The sequence below is a fragment of the Hypanus sabinus genome, chromosome 11, assembly GCF_030144855.1.
Source record: "Hypanus sabinus isolate sHypSab1 chromosome 11, sHypSab1.hap1, whole genome shotgun sequence".
NCBI classification, from domain to species: Eukaryota; Metazoa; Chordata; class Chondrichthyes; order Myliobatiformes; family Dasyatidae; genus Hypanus; species Hypanus sabinus.
In genome coordinates this window covers 33385501-33406545 of record NC_082716.1, presented here as the reverse complement: position 1 = coordinate 33406545, position 21045 = coordinate 33385501, and the positions used below count along the sequence as shown (strand labels likewise).

The following is a 21045-nucleotide window of genomic DNA, read 5'->3' as shown; positions in this document are numbered from 1 at the left end:
AGTAATCGCCTATCACAGCTCAGCTGGAAAGCGAACCAATTACCATCGAGCTTTTCAGCGACGGCGGCTCAAAGGGAACGAAACACTGGAAGCGCCAACTTGATGAGCGCTGATTGCAGTTTTGACTTCAAGTGTATTTTCCCCTGCTACCCTGCTTTTAAACCTTGTTCAGAACCACATAAGATGCTGTCCTTTCCATCTGAACTGTTAATCAGGATTAACATGAAGCCTGCATTAAAATGCGAGTTTGTCTAGAATATCATGGTCGTGAATCCAGAGAGGGCGCAGACTGCGGACGAGCTGGCAGATTGTTGCGATGACTCCGAGTGCGACACGTCACAGAGTCATTGACAAACGAGTTCGAAACGCTAGAAAGGCTTTGGGCAGGATTGAGTCTTCGGAAATCATTGCAGTGGGCTCCGAAATTAGTTACTCAATTCAGATGATAATGCCAACCAGTAAGTGTACAATATCAATGGAATTTAGACACGCATACTTTGGAAAAAAAAGCCAATACATTATTTTCTGCTGTCGCAAAGTACAAATCATTGTTATATAGGCATAAAATATTAAGGGATTCCCTTTAGAGCTTATATTAACAATCACCCAATATCAGAGCCAGATTTATTATGATTGGCATATGACATGATTTGTTGCTTTGCAGTAGCAGTACAATGCAAAGACATTGAAATGTATAAACTACAGCTCTCTAGCTTTTTTTTGTCCTGTGCATTAGAGGAGAATCATTTTCTTGTAGGCATTCAAAGATAAAGGAAATAAAATAATTGATGAAAAAACTGCACGCAAAGACTGACCAACGTGCAAAAGGAGACAAATTGTAAATACAAATAATAATTAGATAGATAGATAGATAGATAGATAGAAAGAAAGAAAGAAAGAAAGAAAGAAAGATAGATAGATAGATAGATAGATAGATAGATAGATAGATAGATAGATAGATAGATAGATAGATAGATAGATAAATACATACATACATACATGAATCTGAGTTGTAGAGTCCTTGAAAGTGAGTCCATAGGTTGTGGAACCAGCCCAGTGATGAGGTGAGTGAAGTTATTCATGCTGGTTCAGGGCCTGATGGCTGAAATATTTCATCATACATCTATAGAAGTTTGTAAGATTTTGGTGGCATAGCAAGTCTCCTCAAACCCCTAACAAAGTAGCACCTAGGTGATGAGCCCAGGATGGATCCACTGAGATAATTAAACACCACAGCTTGAAGCTGCGCCCCATTTCCAACACTGCCCTTTTGAAGCAGGTGGAACCTCAGAATGCGGCAGTCAGGAGGTTGAAGACGTTTTTGAACGCTCCAGCCAGTTGGTCGAGACAAGATTTCACTACCTGGCCAAGTTCACCGTCAGAGCCTGATGCCTCTTGAAAGATGCTTGGACAGCAGCCTCCAAGACAGATTTAAAAGGGTTGCCGGATGCTGTGGGGATTTGCACAGCTGTGTTGGTCTCTTTCTTTCAAAACGTGCATAAAATGGTGCTCAGTTTCTCCAGCATATTCAGCCCATCAAATCCATACCAGTTCTTTGTAAGTGCAATTCAGTTGGTTTCAGTCAATTCCATGCCCAGCAAATTATTTCAATTTTAGGTACATATCTGGCTCCCTTTTGAACAATGCAATCGAATCTTCCTCCCACGACAGTGTATTCTAGACAGTAGCCACCTGCTACATAAAGATGATCTTTCTTGAATCACTTTGGTTCAGTATTTTGAGGTCATCTTATATTGCTCTTAGTGGCATCATACAAATACACATTGCTCCATGTGACACCAAGTCTGTTTCACCAACATACCTTTTCTGCAAATACTCCGACAAGATGGTTAACTGATATCCAAAATTAGAGGATCTGAAATTTGCTCTCTTTAAATATTACAGTAACTTTTGAACTATGAAAATTCCTGACTTGGCCCAACGTCAGGAGGGCATGGAGCGACCACTCCCTGCTGAGCATCAACGGCTCCTCAGTAGGGATTGTTAAGAGCACCAAATTTCTTGGTGTTCACCTGGCGGAGAATCTCACCTGGTGCCTCAACACCAGCTCCATAGCCAAGAAAGCCCAGCAGCATCTCTACTTTCTGTGAAGGCTGAGGAAAGTCCATCTCCCACCCCCCATCCTCATTACATTCTACAGGGGTTGTATTGAGAGCATCCTGAGCAGCTGCCTTACTGCCTGGTTCAGAAATTGCACCATCTCAGATCGCAAGACCCTGCAGCGGATAGTGAGGTCAGCTGAGAAGATCATCAGGGTCTCTCTTCCTGCTATTACAGACACTTACACTACACGCTGCATCCGCAAAGCAAACAGCATTATGAAAGACCCCATGCACCCCTCATACAAACTCTTCTCCCTCCTGCTATCTGGGAAAAGGCTCCAAAGCATTCGGGCTCTCACGACCAGACTATGTAACAGTTTCTTCCCCCAAGCTATCAGAGTTCTCAATACCCAAAGCCTGGACTGACACCTTACTGCCCTATTGTCCTGTTTATTATTTATTGTAATGCCTGCACTGTTTTGTGCACTTTATGCAGTACTGCATAGGTCTGTAGTCTAGTGTAGCTTTCTCTGTGTTGTTTTTTAGTTAGTTCAGTCTAGTTTTTGTACTGTGTCATATAACACCATGGTCCTGAAAAACGTTGTCTCATTTTTACTATGTACTGTACATAGCAGTTATGGTCGAAATGATAATAAAAGTGACTTGGCTTGACTTGATGAAGCATCTCAGATATCATTACAGTAGAATGGAACCTGCCTGACTTTCTCTGACTGATGGAGATTATGAAGGAAATGAATCAGAGATAAGATCTCAAGGTGGAGGGCAGTTGAAAATGTGTTAACTGGGTCTGGTGCTTGGCAAATATTGGACAAATGCATGAAACAACTTGAGGAGATCAGCAAAGAAAGGCCCACTGCACTAATCTCTACATTCGTTACTGGGTTAGCTTATCTCAAACATCATATATAAATTAGCATAGCCTCAGATGGTGACAAGGCAGCTTATAGGAGCGAGACAGATCATCTGGTTGAGTGATGTTGCAGCAACAACCTCGCACTCAAGATTCGCAAGATGAGGATTTTGACTGTGGACCACAAAACGGAAGTCAGGAAACCATGGACCAGTCTTTATTGTGGGGTTAGTGGTGGAAAGGGTAAGCAGCCTTAAGCTGTTGGGTGTCAACACCTCAATTGATCAATACTGGGCGTAACACATTGATGCAATTATGAAGAAAGCACACCAGCAGCACTACTTCATTAGGAGTTTGAAGTACTGTGGAATGTTAACAAAGACTCTTCCAGCTTTCTATAGATGTATGGTGAATATCAATATGGCCGTTGCAGCACAGTCAGGTAAGAACCCTTGCCATCTGGGACAAGCCTCCCATTATTACCATCAGGAAGGTAATATAGGAAGCTGCAGACCCACAGTCAACAATTTAGTAACAGTTTTTCCCCTTCTGCCATCAGATTTCTGAATTGTCCATGAACCCTCTTCATTCCTTTTCTTGCACTATTTATTTATTTTGTTATTTATCATCATTTATGTCTTTGCACTCTACTGCTGCTGCTAAACAACAGATTTCATGTCATATAAAGTGCAGTTTGATCCTGAGAAGGTGCTGGCTGTGGTCCTCTGTAATTATGTTAAAGAATGTCCTAACCTGAAGAAATATGTACACGAAGAAATGTGTACACACAGTAATACGTAATGCAAGGTGCTTGAAGGTTGGCATGTTTGCAATGGCCTGAATCTGTGCTGTATTACTGTATGACCACAGCCTTGTTTTACATTCCTGCTGTGACTCCAGTCCCTAGTCTTTGACATCATATCTTTCCCTAGCCAGAAAGCAGGCTTATTTAATATTGATGCTCTAACCTGTACCACTTTTGCCTTATCAATTCAAATTATAGATGAGGCTACAAAATTGACATTCAAGAATGCATTACATGAGTTGGACTAAAGCCTGGAGTATTAAGGCAATACCATTAGGCTCAAGGACAGCTTATATGCCACTGTTAAAGGACTACTGAGCAGTTCTCTTGCATGTTAAAATGGACTGTTGATCTTGTAGTCTACTTTGTCATGGACTTGCACCTTATGGTCTGTCTGCACGGAAGTTTCTCTGTGACTGTAACGTTTTAATCTGCATTCTGTTGCTGTGTCTTTCCAATGAACTACCACAATGTACTGAAGCGATAAACTGATTTATATAGATGGCAATGCGAAACAAAGTTTTTCCCATTGTTCCTCAGTACATATAACAACAAGAAGTTAATTTACCAGATTTATCACATTGAAACCAGTTGTATGTGGCATTTAAGTCAAAAATGACAATATTTTATTTAACACCCTTCTGTTTTATTTTCAGACTGGGTTTCATACTTCTTCATCATTTTTGGAGCATGCATGATCTTGGCATTTATTACCTGTTATCTGTTTCACTTGAGGAAGAATAGAAGTCAAAAAAAGGAGATAACAGATTGGGTGAATTCCATGAAACACAGCAGTGTGGTGTACCACCCATTATTGCACTGGATTAAGAATAACAGTGATTTATCCATTAAAACAAAAGCATATTCTTCAGGCAATGAACAATGCAAGAAACTGAAGATTTGGAAGGCTCAGACTGCACTACCATCAAAGTACAAGAAGAAACCGAGGAACCCAGGTGCATCTAATCACAGAGCAGGTTACTCTCATAATCCACAGATTGGAAATAAATGTTTCCCAAAATCACCAGTGGATGTTGCTTCAGGTGAAGCCAGATGGATACATAGTCAACCTGAAAAGCCAAATACTTTTCTTTTTCCGAAAGTGCAAAACCCCTCAAGAAAGTCTTGCCAACCACTTCTTCTCTAGATTAATCATTTGCTAATAATCACAAGTATAAGAGCGAACTTGATAACAGGAACCTGACACAGTGGCATCAAAGAAGAAATAAGAGAATCATTAGTTTCACCAGCAAACCAGAAGCATTAGCAGATTCAGCTTGACTTTCTTATCAAACTTAGAAAAGCATGAGATTTTAATCATCCACCAGGTACATAATAAAAGAGCTTTTTCAAAATGAACAACTCAGAAATTAAGTGTTTATTCAATCCTGAACCGTTTCCTTTTATGGTTGTATCTATTTAAGGTTCCATATTGGATTTATACTCAAGTATTCAAAGTGCATGTTACAATACTCCAAGAATCTCGGACTCATTCCAAGATTCTACTAAGCATTGATCTCTTATGCCTTTATCTAACCAAGGTGCTACTTCCTGATTTTACTTCATAATCCGGTGATAGCTACATCTTCAATTAAACAAAAAGAATAGTCCTTATTGGAAGTGTGTTTTCTAACCTTTGGAAAAATATCTTTGTATATTTTACTTAAGAGTTAATGATAAACCAATAAACATATTTTAAAACAGCAATTTAAAATACATACCTTTTGCATAAATAATGATTCAAATACCATTCAACTAAAGATGTGTGAAATATAAACATATTTTGGTTCTAATATAGTAGTTGAACATAGAAACTTCTCACTGCATCCTAATTTGTTTTCTCCATTATCCATGCCTATTCTAGGTCTGTTATAGCAGATATAAATCATTTGGAAATTTGGGCAGAGAAGTAGCAAATGGGGTTTAATCCTGACAAGTGTGACACCAAATGCAAGAGGAAAGTATACAATAAATGACAAGACCCTTGGAAGCATTGACATACAGAGGGCTTTTTGCCTATCCATAGCTTCCGAAATTGGCCACACCAGTGGATAGAACAGTAAAGAAGGCATACAGCACACTTGCCTTTGGTTGGGCCATTAAATATAAAAGTTAGGAAGTCACTTTGTCATGTATAAAATTTCACTGAGGCCACATTTGGAGTATTGTGTTCTGCTCTTGTCACCACACAATATGAAGGGTTTGGAGAGGGTGCAGTTGATGCTCATGGAGGACATTGCCTGGATTGGAGCATATTTGATTTATGAGAGGTTGTACAAACTCAGATAGGCATGTTAACGTAAACACAAGTTAACATAAACTTATATTTCTGTTTGCCACTACAAAAAGCTAATTTTCATAGCATTATTCCTTGTATTGTTGTGTTGAAGAACTTGAAAACTGTTTTCCCTGGAGTATTGGAGGCTGAGAGGTTACCCAACGTAAGTGTATAAAATTACAAAAGGCATGGATTGGGTAGATACAGTTTTATATCCCAGGTTAGGAATGCCCAATAAGGTGAGATAGGGAGTGGTTAAAGGAAATTTAAATAGATGTCCAGAATATGTTACCAGCAGAGATGGTAGAAGCAGACAATGATGGCAAAGTTAAGAGGCATATAAACAGAGACATGAACAGGCAAGGGATACAGACAATATGCAGCTGTTGGGATTAAGGAAATTGGCATCATATTCTGCCCAGACAATGTGGCTGTAGTTACAGATTCTTCCTCATCCAGTGTCCTGGATCGCCTTTTATTTTCAAGTTACTCTGCAAACTGATCTTTCAGGCTGAAAGATGAAAACTGCAAAGGATTCCTCTATCTTACCTTGATCCAATGTTAAAGTTATAGTCATAGAAAAGTACATCACACAAACAGCCCCTTGATTCTATGCTGAGCCATTTAAACTGCCTACTCCCACTGACCTACAATAGAATCATAGCCTTCTATACCCCTACCATCCACATTATCTATCCAAATGTCTCTCAAACATTGAAATCAAGATTGCATGCACCACTTGTGCTGGTAGCTCATTCTACACTCTCACGACCTTCTGGGTGAAGAAGTTTCTCAGGTTCCTCTTAAGCTTTTCACCTTTCACCCTTAACCCAAGACCCTCCAGTTGTAGTTCCACCCAAACCCAGTGGAAAAAGTCTGCTTACATTTATTCCATCTTTTCCCCTCATAATTTTGTAAATTTTAAATTTGGTTCAAATTCAACAGCCTGCAATTGTTTGCAAATCCAAAACAGAAAGTATACTTCAATTTAACTGGTAGCCTCCTATGCAGGAGTTAGTCAGCAATCTATTGATTTTATTTCATCCGTACAGTGCATAACAAGAACAACTAACTACTCTTTCCTCTTATTTTCATTGTAATTCCATAAATTCTGGGTGCATGGCTACAGTATACTTTGATATAGAAATTGAATATCCCATTTTGGTTATTGCTGGAAAGGCAAGCGTATTAGTGAGCCATTGTCCTCTCTTCATAATTCCTCATTACATTTCCAAACCCTCAATTCAAGGGTGCCTTTTCCAATAATTTGATCCCGAGAACTTCTACTACACCAATTAATTATTCTGATTGCTTCTTTAGATTCCTAATGTGTATGTAACTGGAGTCTGTGCTCAGAATCCCAAGTTCCCAAAAGCAAAAAATATTGGCGTCACTTCAGTTGGTAGAGACTTTGCACGCCACACCACTGTAAGCTAGTTCAAATAGGGAATTCAGTGCTACTCATCTGTGGACAGTAATATATTTTCCATGAACCAATGGTATCTTGTGATTTGAGGATTTAATTAATGGAAATGTAGGTTAAAATTCCAAAGTTCTATCTCCATTATTACATTCAATGGATCTTTCAGAGAATCGGATCTATTTTGAGAATAGAAGGGGAGTGAGGTGATGGGATCTGGGTGAGATATATTGTGATAATGGCTGTAGTCTTAAAAGCAATGCATTAAAAAAATGTACAACCATTGCAATATCCAGTAATTTTTTATTCACTTATTTGTGTAATTAGAAGAAAACTGGAAATTCAAATTCAATTTATATTTAACATTATAACCAAAACTCATTAAAATTACAATAGTAGAACAGTTAATAATATTTTAGTTAAGATAAACTTATCATAATCAAAAGGCAAAAAATGCAGATGTTGGAAATCTGAAACAAACCAAAATTGGTGACACCAACAAATCAGTAAATATGCTAATATCACACATACCTGGACCACATTATGCAGATTGATAACAAAATCCCAGCCAAAGTCAAAGAATTGAAGGATTGCTAGCAACAGAATCCTACTAAAGACTAAGTCACTTACACCAGTAATCTGGGTAAGGGGGAAATAATTTTAGCAAAGCACTAACGTTGTAAATTTGGTAACAGATGATACGAAATTATTGATCTTGCGCAAGCTATAGGAATGCTCTGGCTTTCCTAAAATTATTTTGACTCAGGAAGAAGTTATTCAGCCAGGCCAAGTAGATTTTCCTTTTAAAAAAAAATCAGTACTTTAATTGAATTCTTTTCCCATTGCTTTGCAAATTATTTTCCCCTTCAAGCACATGGGGAACTCCCTTTTGAAAAGCTTGATTGAGTTTGCTTCCACTGCCCATGAAGTCCCAGATCTTCAACTAAGCTAACAGATAGAGGAATATAGCAAATATGCAAATAATCTCCTAGCTGCCAAGATTTCAGGCACCGCAGAAAAAGGTTCTGGAGGAAGGAACTAAATGAAATAGAAAGGTTGACAATGAAAAAAGTAACAGTGTTTGATATTGGTAAATTAGAAACAACTGCTTTTTAAATGTATTTGTAACTGATCTAGTTAAATAGCAAGAACATTCCATTTAACAAAATGACTAAAAGCTAATTAAGTTTTATTTCCAAACATGCCATGAAAAACCAGATGAACTGTTAAAATAAGTTGTGAGCTGAAGAACATGAACTGCCCGTGCCCCTCTTAGAACCCCAGTGATCTGGTTTGGCTGTATTGAAGATTCACAAATCCATATAAATTTAGCAACTTTTGAAGTGCAGATAACCAACCCACTTCCATATCAAAATACATCAGTGTGATAATGATAAAACCAGAGAACCTTGCCTCAAAAGGAAAATGGCTGAGCTCACAGATACAGTAGTGAGAAGCAATTATTTCTCAGACCAGCAGTAAATGGACAAGATCAAGAAAAAGATGCTACAATCATAGTGGGCAGGGGTGACAAACAAATTACCAGGCGTGTTTGTTGGAAATAAGGTGGATTCAAGTCCAAATTCAACAAGCTTGTAATGAAACAATGACAATAACTGATCACCCATACAGATAGAAACAGATTCCTTCCTCTGATCACAAGTTACCTTCAAAATCATGTACTGTACATACACATAATATTCAAAGTTAGCAGGCAGCTTGCAAGGGATCTGCTGGGAAGCATGATCACCTATACAGCTTGGTTCAGACTTCTGAGTGATTGCAGAATGAGCTGCGTTCAGCGTCAGACAGAGAAATTAATGTCAAAATTATGGTTGTGGTTAAAAGTGAAATTATCACAAGGTTATTATAGAGGAAAAGTCAGTGTGGTATTTTATTTACATCATATAATCTTGTTCAAAACACAATGTACTGTAAACAGGGTGTGGGACATGGAGGATTTTAGAGGGACATTCACTCTTCTGAAACACAAAGCTCACATAGAGCTACACTAGGCAATCAGGAAGCTAACATAATGCTGGCTTTTCTTGCAAAGCAACACACGTACCAATCTTACTAAAATTTAAAAGGCACCAGGTACTCACCTTACTTGAAGAAATATATATATTTAGAGGCAATTCAGGAATGTATGCAGTGATTGTGTTGGGAGGAAAAGTTGACAATCATTTAAGTTTAGGAAAATGAGAGTTGATCTTATTGAAATACAACATTCTTAGCACAATATAGGGTAAATGTTAGTAGAATGTTGCCCTCATTGGTTAGTCTAGCAGAGGGCAAAATTGCAGAATAAAGGGCTAACTAAAAAATTGATGAGCAAGATTTTTTCTCAAAGGGCTGAGTCCCTATTGGACTGTTTGCCCAAGAAAGTTATGGAGGCTGAATCCTTGATTATGTTCAAAGCTGCAATGGAATGGATATTTTTTCTTCCCCACCTCCAAGTTAGTAAGGCAACCGAAGTTTATGGGTGGGAAGATGAACATAGAAACTTGAATCATCCATTATCTTATTGAATGGCTGAGCAAACACAAGGAGCCAAATGACCTACTTTCTTTAATTTCATTTGGTCCTATGATCTAAGAGATGCTAGCAGTTTGTACAAGTCAGTTAAAAACTTTTCCTTAAGCTTTTTGTGCAGTGGTCAGCCTGTAGTTACTAGTAGCTAGTTTGTACCAAAGACTTCATTAAGCACAACAAAACTAGAGGAATAACTTACACTGAATAGTACATGTAAAGCAAACATCAAAATATTGATACATACTTTATCTAGGAGCATTTCTGCCAAAGCAGTGCAAAATCTCCTGTGATACTTCCCCCCCCCCCACCCAAACACACTCCCATAATGAATATTCATAGTTATTTTTGTGGATGACAGGAAATGGGACATCCCTTTACAAGTGACTTTATACTGGCTTACAAGGTTAGAATCTGATTTATTCATAGCCCCTGTTCACAGCACTGATTCATGCCACATATATGGGATGCATGACAAAAGGCAGTGTTCAGCTGAGATCACGGTGACTAGAACTATATTCAGAGGGGTATCTGGTTTGACACACACCTTGGGAAAAGGGGTTGCCACAATGGTCAGTTGTTCAAAAGACCAGTCAACAGAGCTTAACGCTAATGCCAAATTAGACTGCAGTCATCGGAGATTCACAAATATAAATTACATTGCTTCACAATAGTTAATATCAAACTAGGTTTCTGCAACAAAACTTTGTACCCCATTAGGGTCAACATTGGCATCTAAGCAGTTAAGGCAGCTGAAATGATGTTAAGAATTTTCATAATAGGCTCCTGTTAAGATTTAGTTGGTCACATATGGCACTCATGCAAGTGATTTTCAAAAGCCTCAGTTTCAAACCCGTGATGTTAGATTGAATTAATTTTGTCCTGTAGAGGGTGATGAGACCATCTGCAAGAAAAGAACATCATCAGTTTCCTGTTGACGAGGGAAAATCATTCGACTTTAGCTGCTTCATTTGCTTTTAGCTACTTCTATGACAATTATCTAGTCAGAGATGCCACAAGCACCATTTTTGAACTATTGTGATCCATCTACCAGCCACCAATGTGTTCTCTCAGAGACCAATGATTAATGCTAACAATTACCTCCAGTGTGTTGTTATTGGATCTGCAGTTCCCACAGATGTCTCTGTTGTAAGTAGCTTGAATTGCTGCTTCAACGTAGCGGAACTGCAAGTGGCTATATGGTGGCGTGACATGAAAGGTCAATTTACCACATCTACCAAAAGAAAATTTCAAATGTAAGCAATCTCACTTCCATATTCAAACAACTATGATTTGTCAGACAAACATGAATTATCAGCAACTACTGAATTCATAAAACAATAGCCAGTACCATCATAATTTTGAGCCACATAGAGAAAGGAAGAATTGCTCCCACCCCATTTAGTCTGCTAATCTCGCCTGTCTCAAATGTCCCAGGAATACAAGGGGAGCAAAAATGTATTATGGTAGGTCCTGGTGAACTTGAACTTACTGGGACCAGTGCGTTTAGCTCAATTAAGCAGCTGCCCCAATTAGCCCAAGTTTCATGGAAGTAGTTAAAAAGATATTTTAAAAAACATACTGAGTAACAAATTATGTATTTGAATGAAATACAGAATAAATTAGAACACTATCAATACAACAAAACTGTGTCTTAGTTCCTAATAGTAGGCCTCTGTTAGTCTCGATTTGCATGGATTTGCACCTTGGAAAGTTTCTAGGGTGCAAGCCTGGGCAAGGTTTTTTTTAATATGGAAGACCAGCAGTTGCCCAAGCTGCAAATCTCCCCTCTCCATGCCGCCAATGTAGTCCAAGGGAAGGGCATTAAGACCCATACAGATTGGCATCGGTGTCGTCACAAAGCAATGTGTGGTTAAGTGCCTTGCTCAAGGACACAACACGCAGCCTCAGCCAAGGCTCGAACTAGCGACCTTCAGATCACTAGACGAATGCCTCAACCACTTGGCCATTATCTGCCAATAATACTTATTGACAGATGATGTTATCGGTGTCACTTTCCTTTGAATGTAAATGAACATTCAGTGGAAACAGATGATGAACTGCCTTCATGCAATGCTGTTGACCGTTGCATCCTCCAAATCTTTATTTTCATTGTAATATTCAAGATGATTGTTGATGCCTTCAAATTTTTCATAGATTCTAACTTGTGTACTGAAATTGTTTCATTCACCCTCGGCCAATTCTGGCATCACCAAGCCTGAACGTCTGAAATCGCAGTGAGCAAAACAGGTCTGAATTGTATTACTGTTTATTTCTTGCAGACTGTCAGTGACAAAATTTGCTGCTTTTTGAACACAAGTACATGCAATTGATGCTATTTAAAAATTGTCCACTCGAAGCATGCTGGCCTCGCAAGTGCACGTGACTGACGCTATTTAGAAACTTTTCAGCAACAATCTCCTGCCCCAATTGAGAGGCATAGTGTCCCAAACAAACGAAGTGAACCCTGGCTGTCTTCTCAATTAGTTTTTGTTCTTTAAGAGCTGTGCCTAATAAGTGACTGCCCCAATTAACCAATGGTCCAATTAACTGGAATCCACTGTATACTAATGAGGATGAGTACTGCTGCCTACTTCATGCACCTCAACAAGCAGCAGATTATAATGGCAAACAAACCCCATGTAGCCACCAGGCGAAGTATCAAAGTGCCACAGCCCAATAACTAATGCAAAAAGTACCTCCCATTTACCATAAAATATATGACACATGCATTATAACTTCACCATCTTAACAATTACTATATGGAAATACTATACTTAAAGTGGAAAAATAATCTGCTTACTAACTTAAACAATGAGCTTTAAGTAAAATTAATATCCTGAAGTACCAACCTATCATAGATAAAGATGTCATCCTTGACACCCCCCAAGATATGCCAAACATCAGGTTGAAATCGTGATTGCTGGTAAACAGGGATATCTTTGGGAGCATTGGATATGAGCTTCTGAAACATGATCCTGGATTCAAATGTTTTATCGTTCACAATCATGTAATGTATGTCAGTCAGGCCATGATGGACAAGCTTGTCACGCAATTTGCCTAATCTATCAAAGTGAAAAAAAATACAAGCTGTCATTAACATGACTTTACGAATGCAGCATTAAGATGAAAATACATGCAAGATGTTTCTGACTGGGCTTTTCTTTTTCAATCGTACACAGTTTGAAATCTCATGGTGCCACAGAATGATTGAAATGATTGATCTATCATTTATTGAGTACAGCAACTTCCAAATCATTTTGTTTTTATGTGAAAGTTAAGCAATGCTATGATTTTATTACTTGCTTTTCAAATCCTGAATATTAGAAGGCAAAAGAGAACAGGATTGCTCTTGGGACATAAACCATTTAAAAAGGGACAGAACTTACCAGTTGCCAAACATAACCAAAGTACAAATTTGGCAATAGGTCCAAATTTCATTTTAATATACAATCTTTCAACACACTATATACAAATAAAAAGACCAAAAATATTCAACAACATCAGAAGTCTTAACTGAGAATGATAACTAGATAGAAAATATTGAATATGATGCACCCTGCCCAAATAGTTAACATTAGAAAAGTGATCAATTCATTTGAAATCTGTACTCAAGACTCAGACCATGTAAAGAGTTACTGATACCATGACTGCTAGGGTTGTCTCTGACAAAACAAGGAACAATGGGACCATCTTCTACCCCTCTTATCTTCAGAATGGATGAGAGTGAAGTGAAAAACAACAGCACTTCAGTCCTTGACCCTCTTGAGCTCTGCCGAACTGCTGATGGGAATGAGAGAGAATGGGTCTGCAGCAAGTCTCCATGGTATGATGTTGAATTGCGATGTTTGTGTAGTACTATGGACAACGTTATTCTGTGGGGTAATGTATAGATAAATTGCCATACTTACCCGGCAGCCTGCTTTAGACAGAACGATCAGCTTGCTTTGAGAAGGGCCACCACGGTAATTTGTCCAGACTGCTCCTCCATTGGTATTTGATTGCCAATCTGCCAGTGAGGAGCCACCCGACAGATTCCGATGTCATTCTGTGCTGCTGCCAGGGAGATTATTAACCCAAAAAGAATGGCAAATGAAGTTCTCTCCAGCCCCATCAGTATCCTTCATAGATTCCTAAAATTTGAATTGGGGAAATAATAACTTTTTGTAAATTTGTAAGTTAAAGTGCAGTAACAAATGTAGAAGGCTCCAATTATCATGTTTATCAATTTCACTCTGCAAAAAAAATGCTATTAAAGCCACAATATAAATGATTTGTTGAGGAACTGAGGGCTGAATTTACATTGTTAAGAGTTCTTCTCTTACAGGCTCAGTCGCTTGTGTGCTGAGCCAGAACTTTTTGTTGCTTAATCAAAAAGATGTAATGTCCAAGTCGATCTCCCACAGTTATACTGCACCAACGCCGATTTGGTTGATAATCATGCTCTAAATTCGAAGTTAAATCATTATCAAAGTATGTATACTACCTTGAAATTATATTACAGGTGTATAAATGAAAAAAGTAGCAAAACTGTACATAAATGAAGTCTGACAACCAATGTGCAAAAGACTAACTGCGAAAAAAGTGAGAGCGCAAGTTGTAAAAAGTCCTCGAAAGTGAGGAGGTACTCAGTGATTCAGGAACAGCTTCTTCCCGTCTGCCTTCCAATTTCTAAATGGACATTGAACCCTTGGACACTACCTCACTTTTTTTAATATACAGTATTTCTGTTTTCACATTTTTTAATCTATTCAATATACGTATAATGAAATTGATTTACTTAAATTTATTTTTTCTCTTATATATTATGTATTGCATTGAACTGCTGCTGCTAAGTTAATAAATTTCCTAACACTTGCCGGTGATAATAAACCTGATTCTTATTTCTTGTGGTAGCAGTCCATATAAATGTACTTAATGTTCCGGAGGACTCTGCCTGCAATGGACTGGGCAGTATCCAGCACTTTCTGTAGTTTCCTCTATTGCCGGCCATTAGTGTTTCCATTCCAGCTGTGATACAACTTATACTGGTAGAGAGATAAACAACATGGAGCTGTGTAGCCTCAGTTGTAGCAAGGACGAGGACTCAAGCCTCCATTCGCCCATTGCTGCAGATCAGGTGAGAGCTACCTCTCCTGTCAGTGCTGCCCTCCTGTGTTCAAGCAGGGGAATGACAGGCTGGATGGCACGTGCCTGCATACTGCCAGGAGACCGTACCGTCAATTGCTCGACATTGTCATTCAGGGTCTTAGACTATGTGCGTGAATTTTTCCTCCCCTCAAGTGAATATGCTTCTTTGCTTGCTATTTGAATTATGTTATTCTCTACTTTAAATGTTACTTGCTATTTTGAAGCCTTTGCACCTTGGCACCAGAGAAATGCCATCTCTTTCAGCTGTATCTTTGAATGATAAATTGATTTGAAAATTGCTCCAAGTGACCTACATATGGCATTTTTAACCGTTGCCTTGTTATGTATTCTGACTTCAGCAACACTAAAGCACATTCTGGTGGGCTGCAAGACCAGCCTAACTCAAGGCCGATACACCTGGTGACACAACCAGGTGCTATGGCGTCTTGAGGCAGTGCTGGAAAGTCGGTGGACAAGTGTCAATGCTCTCCCTCCCCCTTCATCCCGCTGGCCGTTAACAGCATTTGTCCAGAAGGTGAGGGTAAAGCCAGGCTCACCACATCGAGACCAAACACCGGGCGGCTCGGCGGGGCACGTGATTGGAAGATGGTGGCAGACTTAGCCCAGAGGCTCTGCTTCTCAACTGAAATCGCAGAAACCACCCTCAGACCAGACCTTGTGCTAGGGTCGGCCTCACTCCATCTCGTTTACATCATCGAGCTTACAGTGCCCTGGGCGGATGCAGTAGAGGCCTACGAGCTCAAGAAGCTGAGGTAGGCTGAGCTTGCAGTCGATGTGCAGCAACGTGGCTGGAAAGCAAGGGTGCGACCGGTCGAAGCAGGCTGCAGAGGCTTTGTAGCCACATCAACATTAAGGCTACTCCGGGAGTTGGGAGTGTGAGGAAAGACACACCAACAAGCAGCCAAAGACTTCTCTAGAGCTGCTGAAAAGGGAGTCAGTGGCTCTGGATGAAGAGAAAGGATCCCAACTGGGCCGCCAGGTGAGCGAATGGCATCTAGGGGGTGAGCCCGGAACACTGGGATTCACTGCTGAACCCTCTGGAGGTGACGTGGGCCTATCAGTGAAACACTGAGGAAGGAGGGCGCCCACTTGATAACCCAGAAGATACCACCACTCACTTGGCTACCCCGCAGAGTAAATTAAGGGATTTATAATAGAATTATTTTTTTTTAATCTGTGGATTATCACAGAATAGCCTGAAACTTCATGAATACGAAAGCCCTGCTTTTATGTTGTGAAAGGCATTTAAGAGAAACTAAATTTGGAACACTATAGTTATGGCTGTTCTCATTTGTAACGAATAAAGGCTACTATTATCCCTAGGCAGTGTGTGTAAAAAAAACAAAGAAAGCAACTGTTGGATGCAAAACCTATGAATCACCATGATGTGCTGACACTAACCAAACAGGCCAAACAGCCGGTATGACTCCATGCTCATTAAATGTTGGTTGAGAAAACAAAGGTTAACTTGCAGGTTGAGACTGTGCAAGGATAGCAAACGCAGTGTTAGCATTCATTTTAAAAGGAATGGACTATGAAAAACAAGGATGTAATGCTGAGGCTTTACAAATTATTGGTCAGGCTGCACTGAGTAATTCTGGGCCCCTTGAATTCAATGTTCATACACGATGAGGCCAAACTCAGGTTGGAAGAGCAATACCTCATATACCATCTAGATAAGTCTCCAGCCCCTTGGCATGAACATTGAATTCTCCAACTTCCGGTAATTCCCTCCCCCATCTTTCCCCATCCCAGTTTCACTCTGCCTCCTCCTCCAGTTGCCTATCACCTCCCTCATGGCTCCACCTCCTTCTACCACCTATAGTGCTTTTCCCTTACATTCCTTCTTCACCTATACTGACTATCCCCCTCCCTGCTTCCCCTCCCTTGATCTTTCCCTTTACTGGTTTTTCACCTGCACCTTCCCCCTCACCCCCACCTTCTTTGTAGGGCCCCTGCCCCCTCCCTCCTGACGAAGGGTCTCGGCCCAAAACGTTGACAGTTCATTTCCACGGATGATGCCCGACCTGCTGAGTTCCTCCAGCGTGTTGTGCGTGTAGTTTTAAGGAGCTTGGAAATAGGTACTTGGGGGATGTCAGAGCGATGGGCGCATGGAACGCACTGCCAGGGAAGGTGGTAGAGGCAGATACAATAGGGTCTTTTAAGAGACTCTTAGATAGGTACATGGAGCTTACAGGTAGGGCAATTCTACGCAGCATCTACAGTAGGTTACATGGGTGGCACAACATTGTGGGCTGAAGGGCCTGGAATGTGCCGTAGATTTTCTATGTTTTTATGAGGAAATATTTATTTATCAATGGTGGTGAGTATTTGGAATTCTTCACCACAGAGCTGCAGCGGCTGACTCACTAGAGTTCATCCGATTGGAAGTAGGGAAAGTGCAAAAAAAAATGACACCGAGGTAAAAGACCAGCCGTGATCTTCGTGAATAGCAAAACAGCCACAGGCGTGCCCCAGTCATTTTAACAGCCAAAATATCAAGACGTAACGAAAAAAAAACCCAGCACCAACATGTTTTCTTTAGGTCAAAGCAAGATTTCAGGAGTGATAAGGCTCTAAATGCTTGGGCAAACATTTGCAGAGAATGGGCTGACAAAAAAAGTGCACTTACATGAATTCCTCCGCTGTGAATTTCTTGGGATATTAGGACAAAATAGTTTTGCTTTTGCCTTGATGCTAAGTAATAGGTATTGCACAAATCAGCTATTCACCTCGAAAATGTCAAGCAATTCTCTGAAAACGTACGTTTGGAAATGTATTTTTGAACCGACGTAGCCAATTGTCTGCGGAAAGCACTAAATCTAGTGTTGTGCTAATGACTGAAGTCTTACCGCCCTTCGACAAACACGGACCGAAAGTCTGCTGCCGAGAAACAAAGCATGAAAGCTGAAGTAAAACCGAACGGACAAAGACCAGGCTGACCGATTTGATCAATAGGGAGAGCGAACGCGGTTTTTTAAAAATAAAATAAAACAGAAAGCGATTGCTCACAACATGAAACAATTGAGACAAAAGGAAAATATCGGATGCTGGAAATCCGGAGCAACACACAAAATGCTGGAGGAATTCGGTGGGTCAGGCAGCGTCTGCAACAGACTAGTGAAGGGTCTCCACTCGAAACATCGACTGTCCATTCCCCTCATCCTCGCCGTGTTCCTCGAGCATTTTGTGTGTTGCTTCATTGCCGTTCCCAAACGCACGAGTAGAAGTGGGAGCAGATGCAAGACTACAAAATTGAAACGCAGCTCCTGTTGAGTAAAGAGAATTTACAGAAAAGCTTTGTTCAGAGACTCCGAACCGATTCCATCATCCGCATTCTGAACGGGTTTACAATGCTTCATACGTGTTCGAAGTGACCGCCCCTCCCAAAAAAGTCACAGCAGCTTTCTTTCGTGATCAACAATTGCTAATAGCATTGGTCAATCAAAGCCTTTCAGACTATCGCTGGGATTCACTCCATTAGATCGTGCAAATCCTTCAGCAATCGTTTCCCCGTCAAGGACAGGATCAAATCCCGTCGGACGCCAAGGAATTTGCAATATACATGATGCCAATACTTAGCATTAATAAGTAACACAGCTAAATGCTGGTTTCTGCCTTTATGGATCAATGCGTCCAGAGTTGGACTTTCTCAATCGCTAGGTATTCCTTAGAGCTATCGATACCACATTCTGCAGATAGAAATTCTAATCCAATTCATTATCAATAATTTCCCAACTGAATGCAAACATACCTTGTCCACATCCAAAACAACACGAAGGCAACCTAACAAACCCTTAACAGCGAAAGGCAATCGTTATGAAGTTTTTACATAACAGCTTGAGTCCCGCCCACAAGATCCGATTGGAAGTCAAATTACGCTCCCGGAACATTTCACAAAATGGTATGAACACCACCTAATATTCCGTATGGGTAGCCTCCAACCTGATGGCATGAACATTGATTTCTCTAACTTCCGTTAATGCCCCTCCTCCCCTTCTTACCCCCAACCATTTAATTATTTCTCCTTTTCTCTCTCTCTCTCTCTTTTCTCTCTCCCTCTGCCCCTCTCACTAACACTCCATGACTGCTCTCCATCTCCCAACGATGCTCCCTTCTTCCTTTCTTTCTCCCTAGGCCGTCCCATGATCGTTTCCCTTCTCCAGCTCTGTATCCCTGTTGCCAATCACCTTTCCAGCTCTTAGCTTCATCCCTCCCCCTCCTGTCTTCTCCCATCATTTCGGATCTCCCTCCTCCCCCTCGCACTTTCAAATCTCTTACTGCCTTTTCTTCCAGTTAGTCCTGACCCGAAACTTCGACTGCACTTCTCCCTTTAGATGCTGCCTGGCCGGCTGCTTTCCACCGGCATTTTGTGTGTGGTGCTTGAATTTCCAGCATCTGCAGATCTTCTCGCGTTTGCGCTCCTGGAACATTTGATCTGTGCGTCAACCTAGCAATTTAAAATTTCTAGTATTTTTTAAAACTTAAGCACTAGAACCTTATTTATATATAAAACTCTTACAAACTTTGTTTTGGCAATATGGTTTAGGTTCTCTGACGTTGGTAAGATAAAATGTCCAGTTTTTTAAAACGTGTACAGTAGAATGTCGGCTTTTATTAAAGTGTAAAATGATACACAACTTTTAGGAAGTCATAGAAAACCTAGAGCACAATACAGGCCTTTCAGACCACAAAGCTGTGCCGAACACGTCCTTAGCTAAGAAATTACCTAGGGTTACCCATAGCTCTCTATTTTTCTGAGCTCCATATACCTGCCCAGGAGTCTCTTAAAAGACCCTATCCTGTCTGTCTCCACCACCGTCGCTGGCAGCCTATTCCATACACTCACTCCTCGTGTTTACGTGTTTACCCGTGATATCCCCTCTGTACCTACTAAGTCACTCTGAGGAGGAATCAAAACTTAATTTAAGAACTCCTCAGTGTAATGAGGAAAGTAATATGCGACTTTCCAGGAACACCAATAGAAAGACTTCACAAAGTGTTAATGTGTTGACCTGGAGGGAGATTGCGAGGACTATGACACAAATTGCATAGGGCTGAAGAACGTTAAAAAATGACACAAACAAGTATCAGCTTAATTGCTGCGTCAAGCTGTTTTGTTATTTATCGAATGTTGCGAATGCAAGGAGTTCGTGTGGAGGGTAGTCATGGTTCTGGTTCAAGTCAAATGGTCGTAAAATGCAGTTACCCTTGGGGAGAGATCTATTCCTGAGGGCAAGTATGTAACCCTTTTGGAGATGTAAAGTATTTGTCCTGCACTGATCGTGACTGGTGAGGTGAACTATAAGACCATATGAATCCATTCCTTTTACTGGGTGGGTGAAGAAGAGAGAAAGGATGTTTGGGAAGTGGAACAGGTGGCATTAGGCGACCAGTCTACCATGGTCTTGGGCGAACTGAGTTAGGGAAAATGGCGGAAACCAGCCGATATCATCAGAACATATACGACAGAAAGAGAAAAACTGGCTTTACACAGGAAACAGGATGGAAGAGTTTGTCTTTAAGACAGCTGTGGTCATCAATACGCTTGTATGGAAATTAAACGCGAACATGCTCCGATAGAGAAACAGAAGGCACAAAAAGGAGGACGGTGGAGTCAGATGTGAACCTGAGATCAAGATTGTACAATAGGGAAAAAAACAACAGATAGCAAAGAAGCAATCTTACTCACTTTATATATTTTTAAATGTCTCGTTTCCTTATTATCCAACAACCAGGAGAATTCATTCACATTTACCTCCTACTGAATGTCCTCTAAAACAGACCAAAAAGGAGGGGATGGAAAAGGAAAGTTTCTGGGGGAGGCATGAGGGATGTATGACCTGTACTAACATGACGGGTTGCACCTGAACCCAAGGGAGAACAATATTCTCGCTGTCAGTTTTGTTAGAGCTGTTGGGGGGG

The 21045-nt window shown here is 40.3% G+C and overlaps 2 protein-coding genes across 3 annotated transcripts; one reads left to right on the top strand and one right to left on the bottom strand.

Annotated features, from left to right (window-relative positions):
- The first annotated feature begins 137 nt into the window (after positions 1-137).
- Positions 138-4980, top strand: LOC132401556 (uncharacterized). The gene is made up of 2 exons (XM_059983578.1): positions 138-458; positions 4396-4980. The coding sequence occupies exons 1-2, from the start codon at positions 317-319 to the stop codon at positions 4884-4886; spliced, it is 633 nt and encodes a 210-aa protein (XP_059839561.1). The 5' UTR covers positions 138-316; the 3' UTR covers positions 4887-4980.
- A 2746-nt stretch (positions 4981-7726) lies between these two features.
- Positions 7727-19026, bottom strand: selenop2 (selenoprotein P2). 2 transcript variants are annotated; one of them, XM_059984091.1, is made up of 5 exons: positions 18875-19026; positions 13881-14102; positions 12822-13034; positions 11071-11203; positions 7727-10873 (listed from the first exon to the last, which is right to left on the bottom strand). In XM_059984091.1, the coding sequence occupies exons 2-5, from the start codon at positions 14081-14083 to the stop codon at positions 10841-10843; spliced, it is 582 nt and encodes a 193-aa protein (XP_059840074.1). In that variant the 5' UTR covers positions 14084-14102; positions 18875-19026; the 3' UTR covers positions 7727-10840. The 2 variants fall into 2 exon arrangements, with proteins under 2 accessions (XP_059840074.1, XP_059840076.1); XM_059984093.1 differs by lacking the exon at positions 18875-19026 and adding an exon at positions 18412-18621.
- Between the last annotated feature and the right edge of the window lie 2019 nt (positions 19027-21045).

Excerpts from the sequence above, each read along its gene's own strand:
- LOC132401556 (XM_059983578.1), top strand. The coding sequence starts at position 317 with ATGACTCCGAGTGCGACACGTCACAGAGTCATTGACAAACGAGTTCGA. Across the intron at positions 459-4,395 it reads TCAGATGATAATGCCAACCA|ACTGGGTTTCATACTTCTTC; the intron begins GTAAGTGTACAA and ends TTTTATTTTCAG.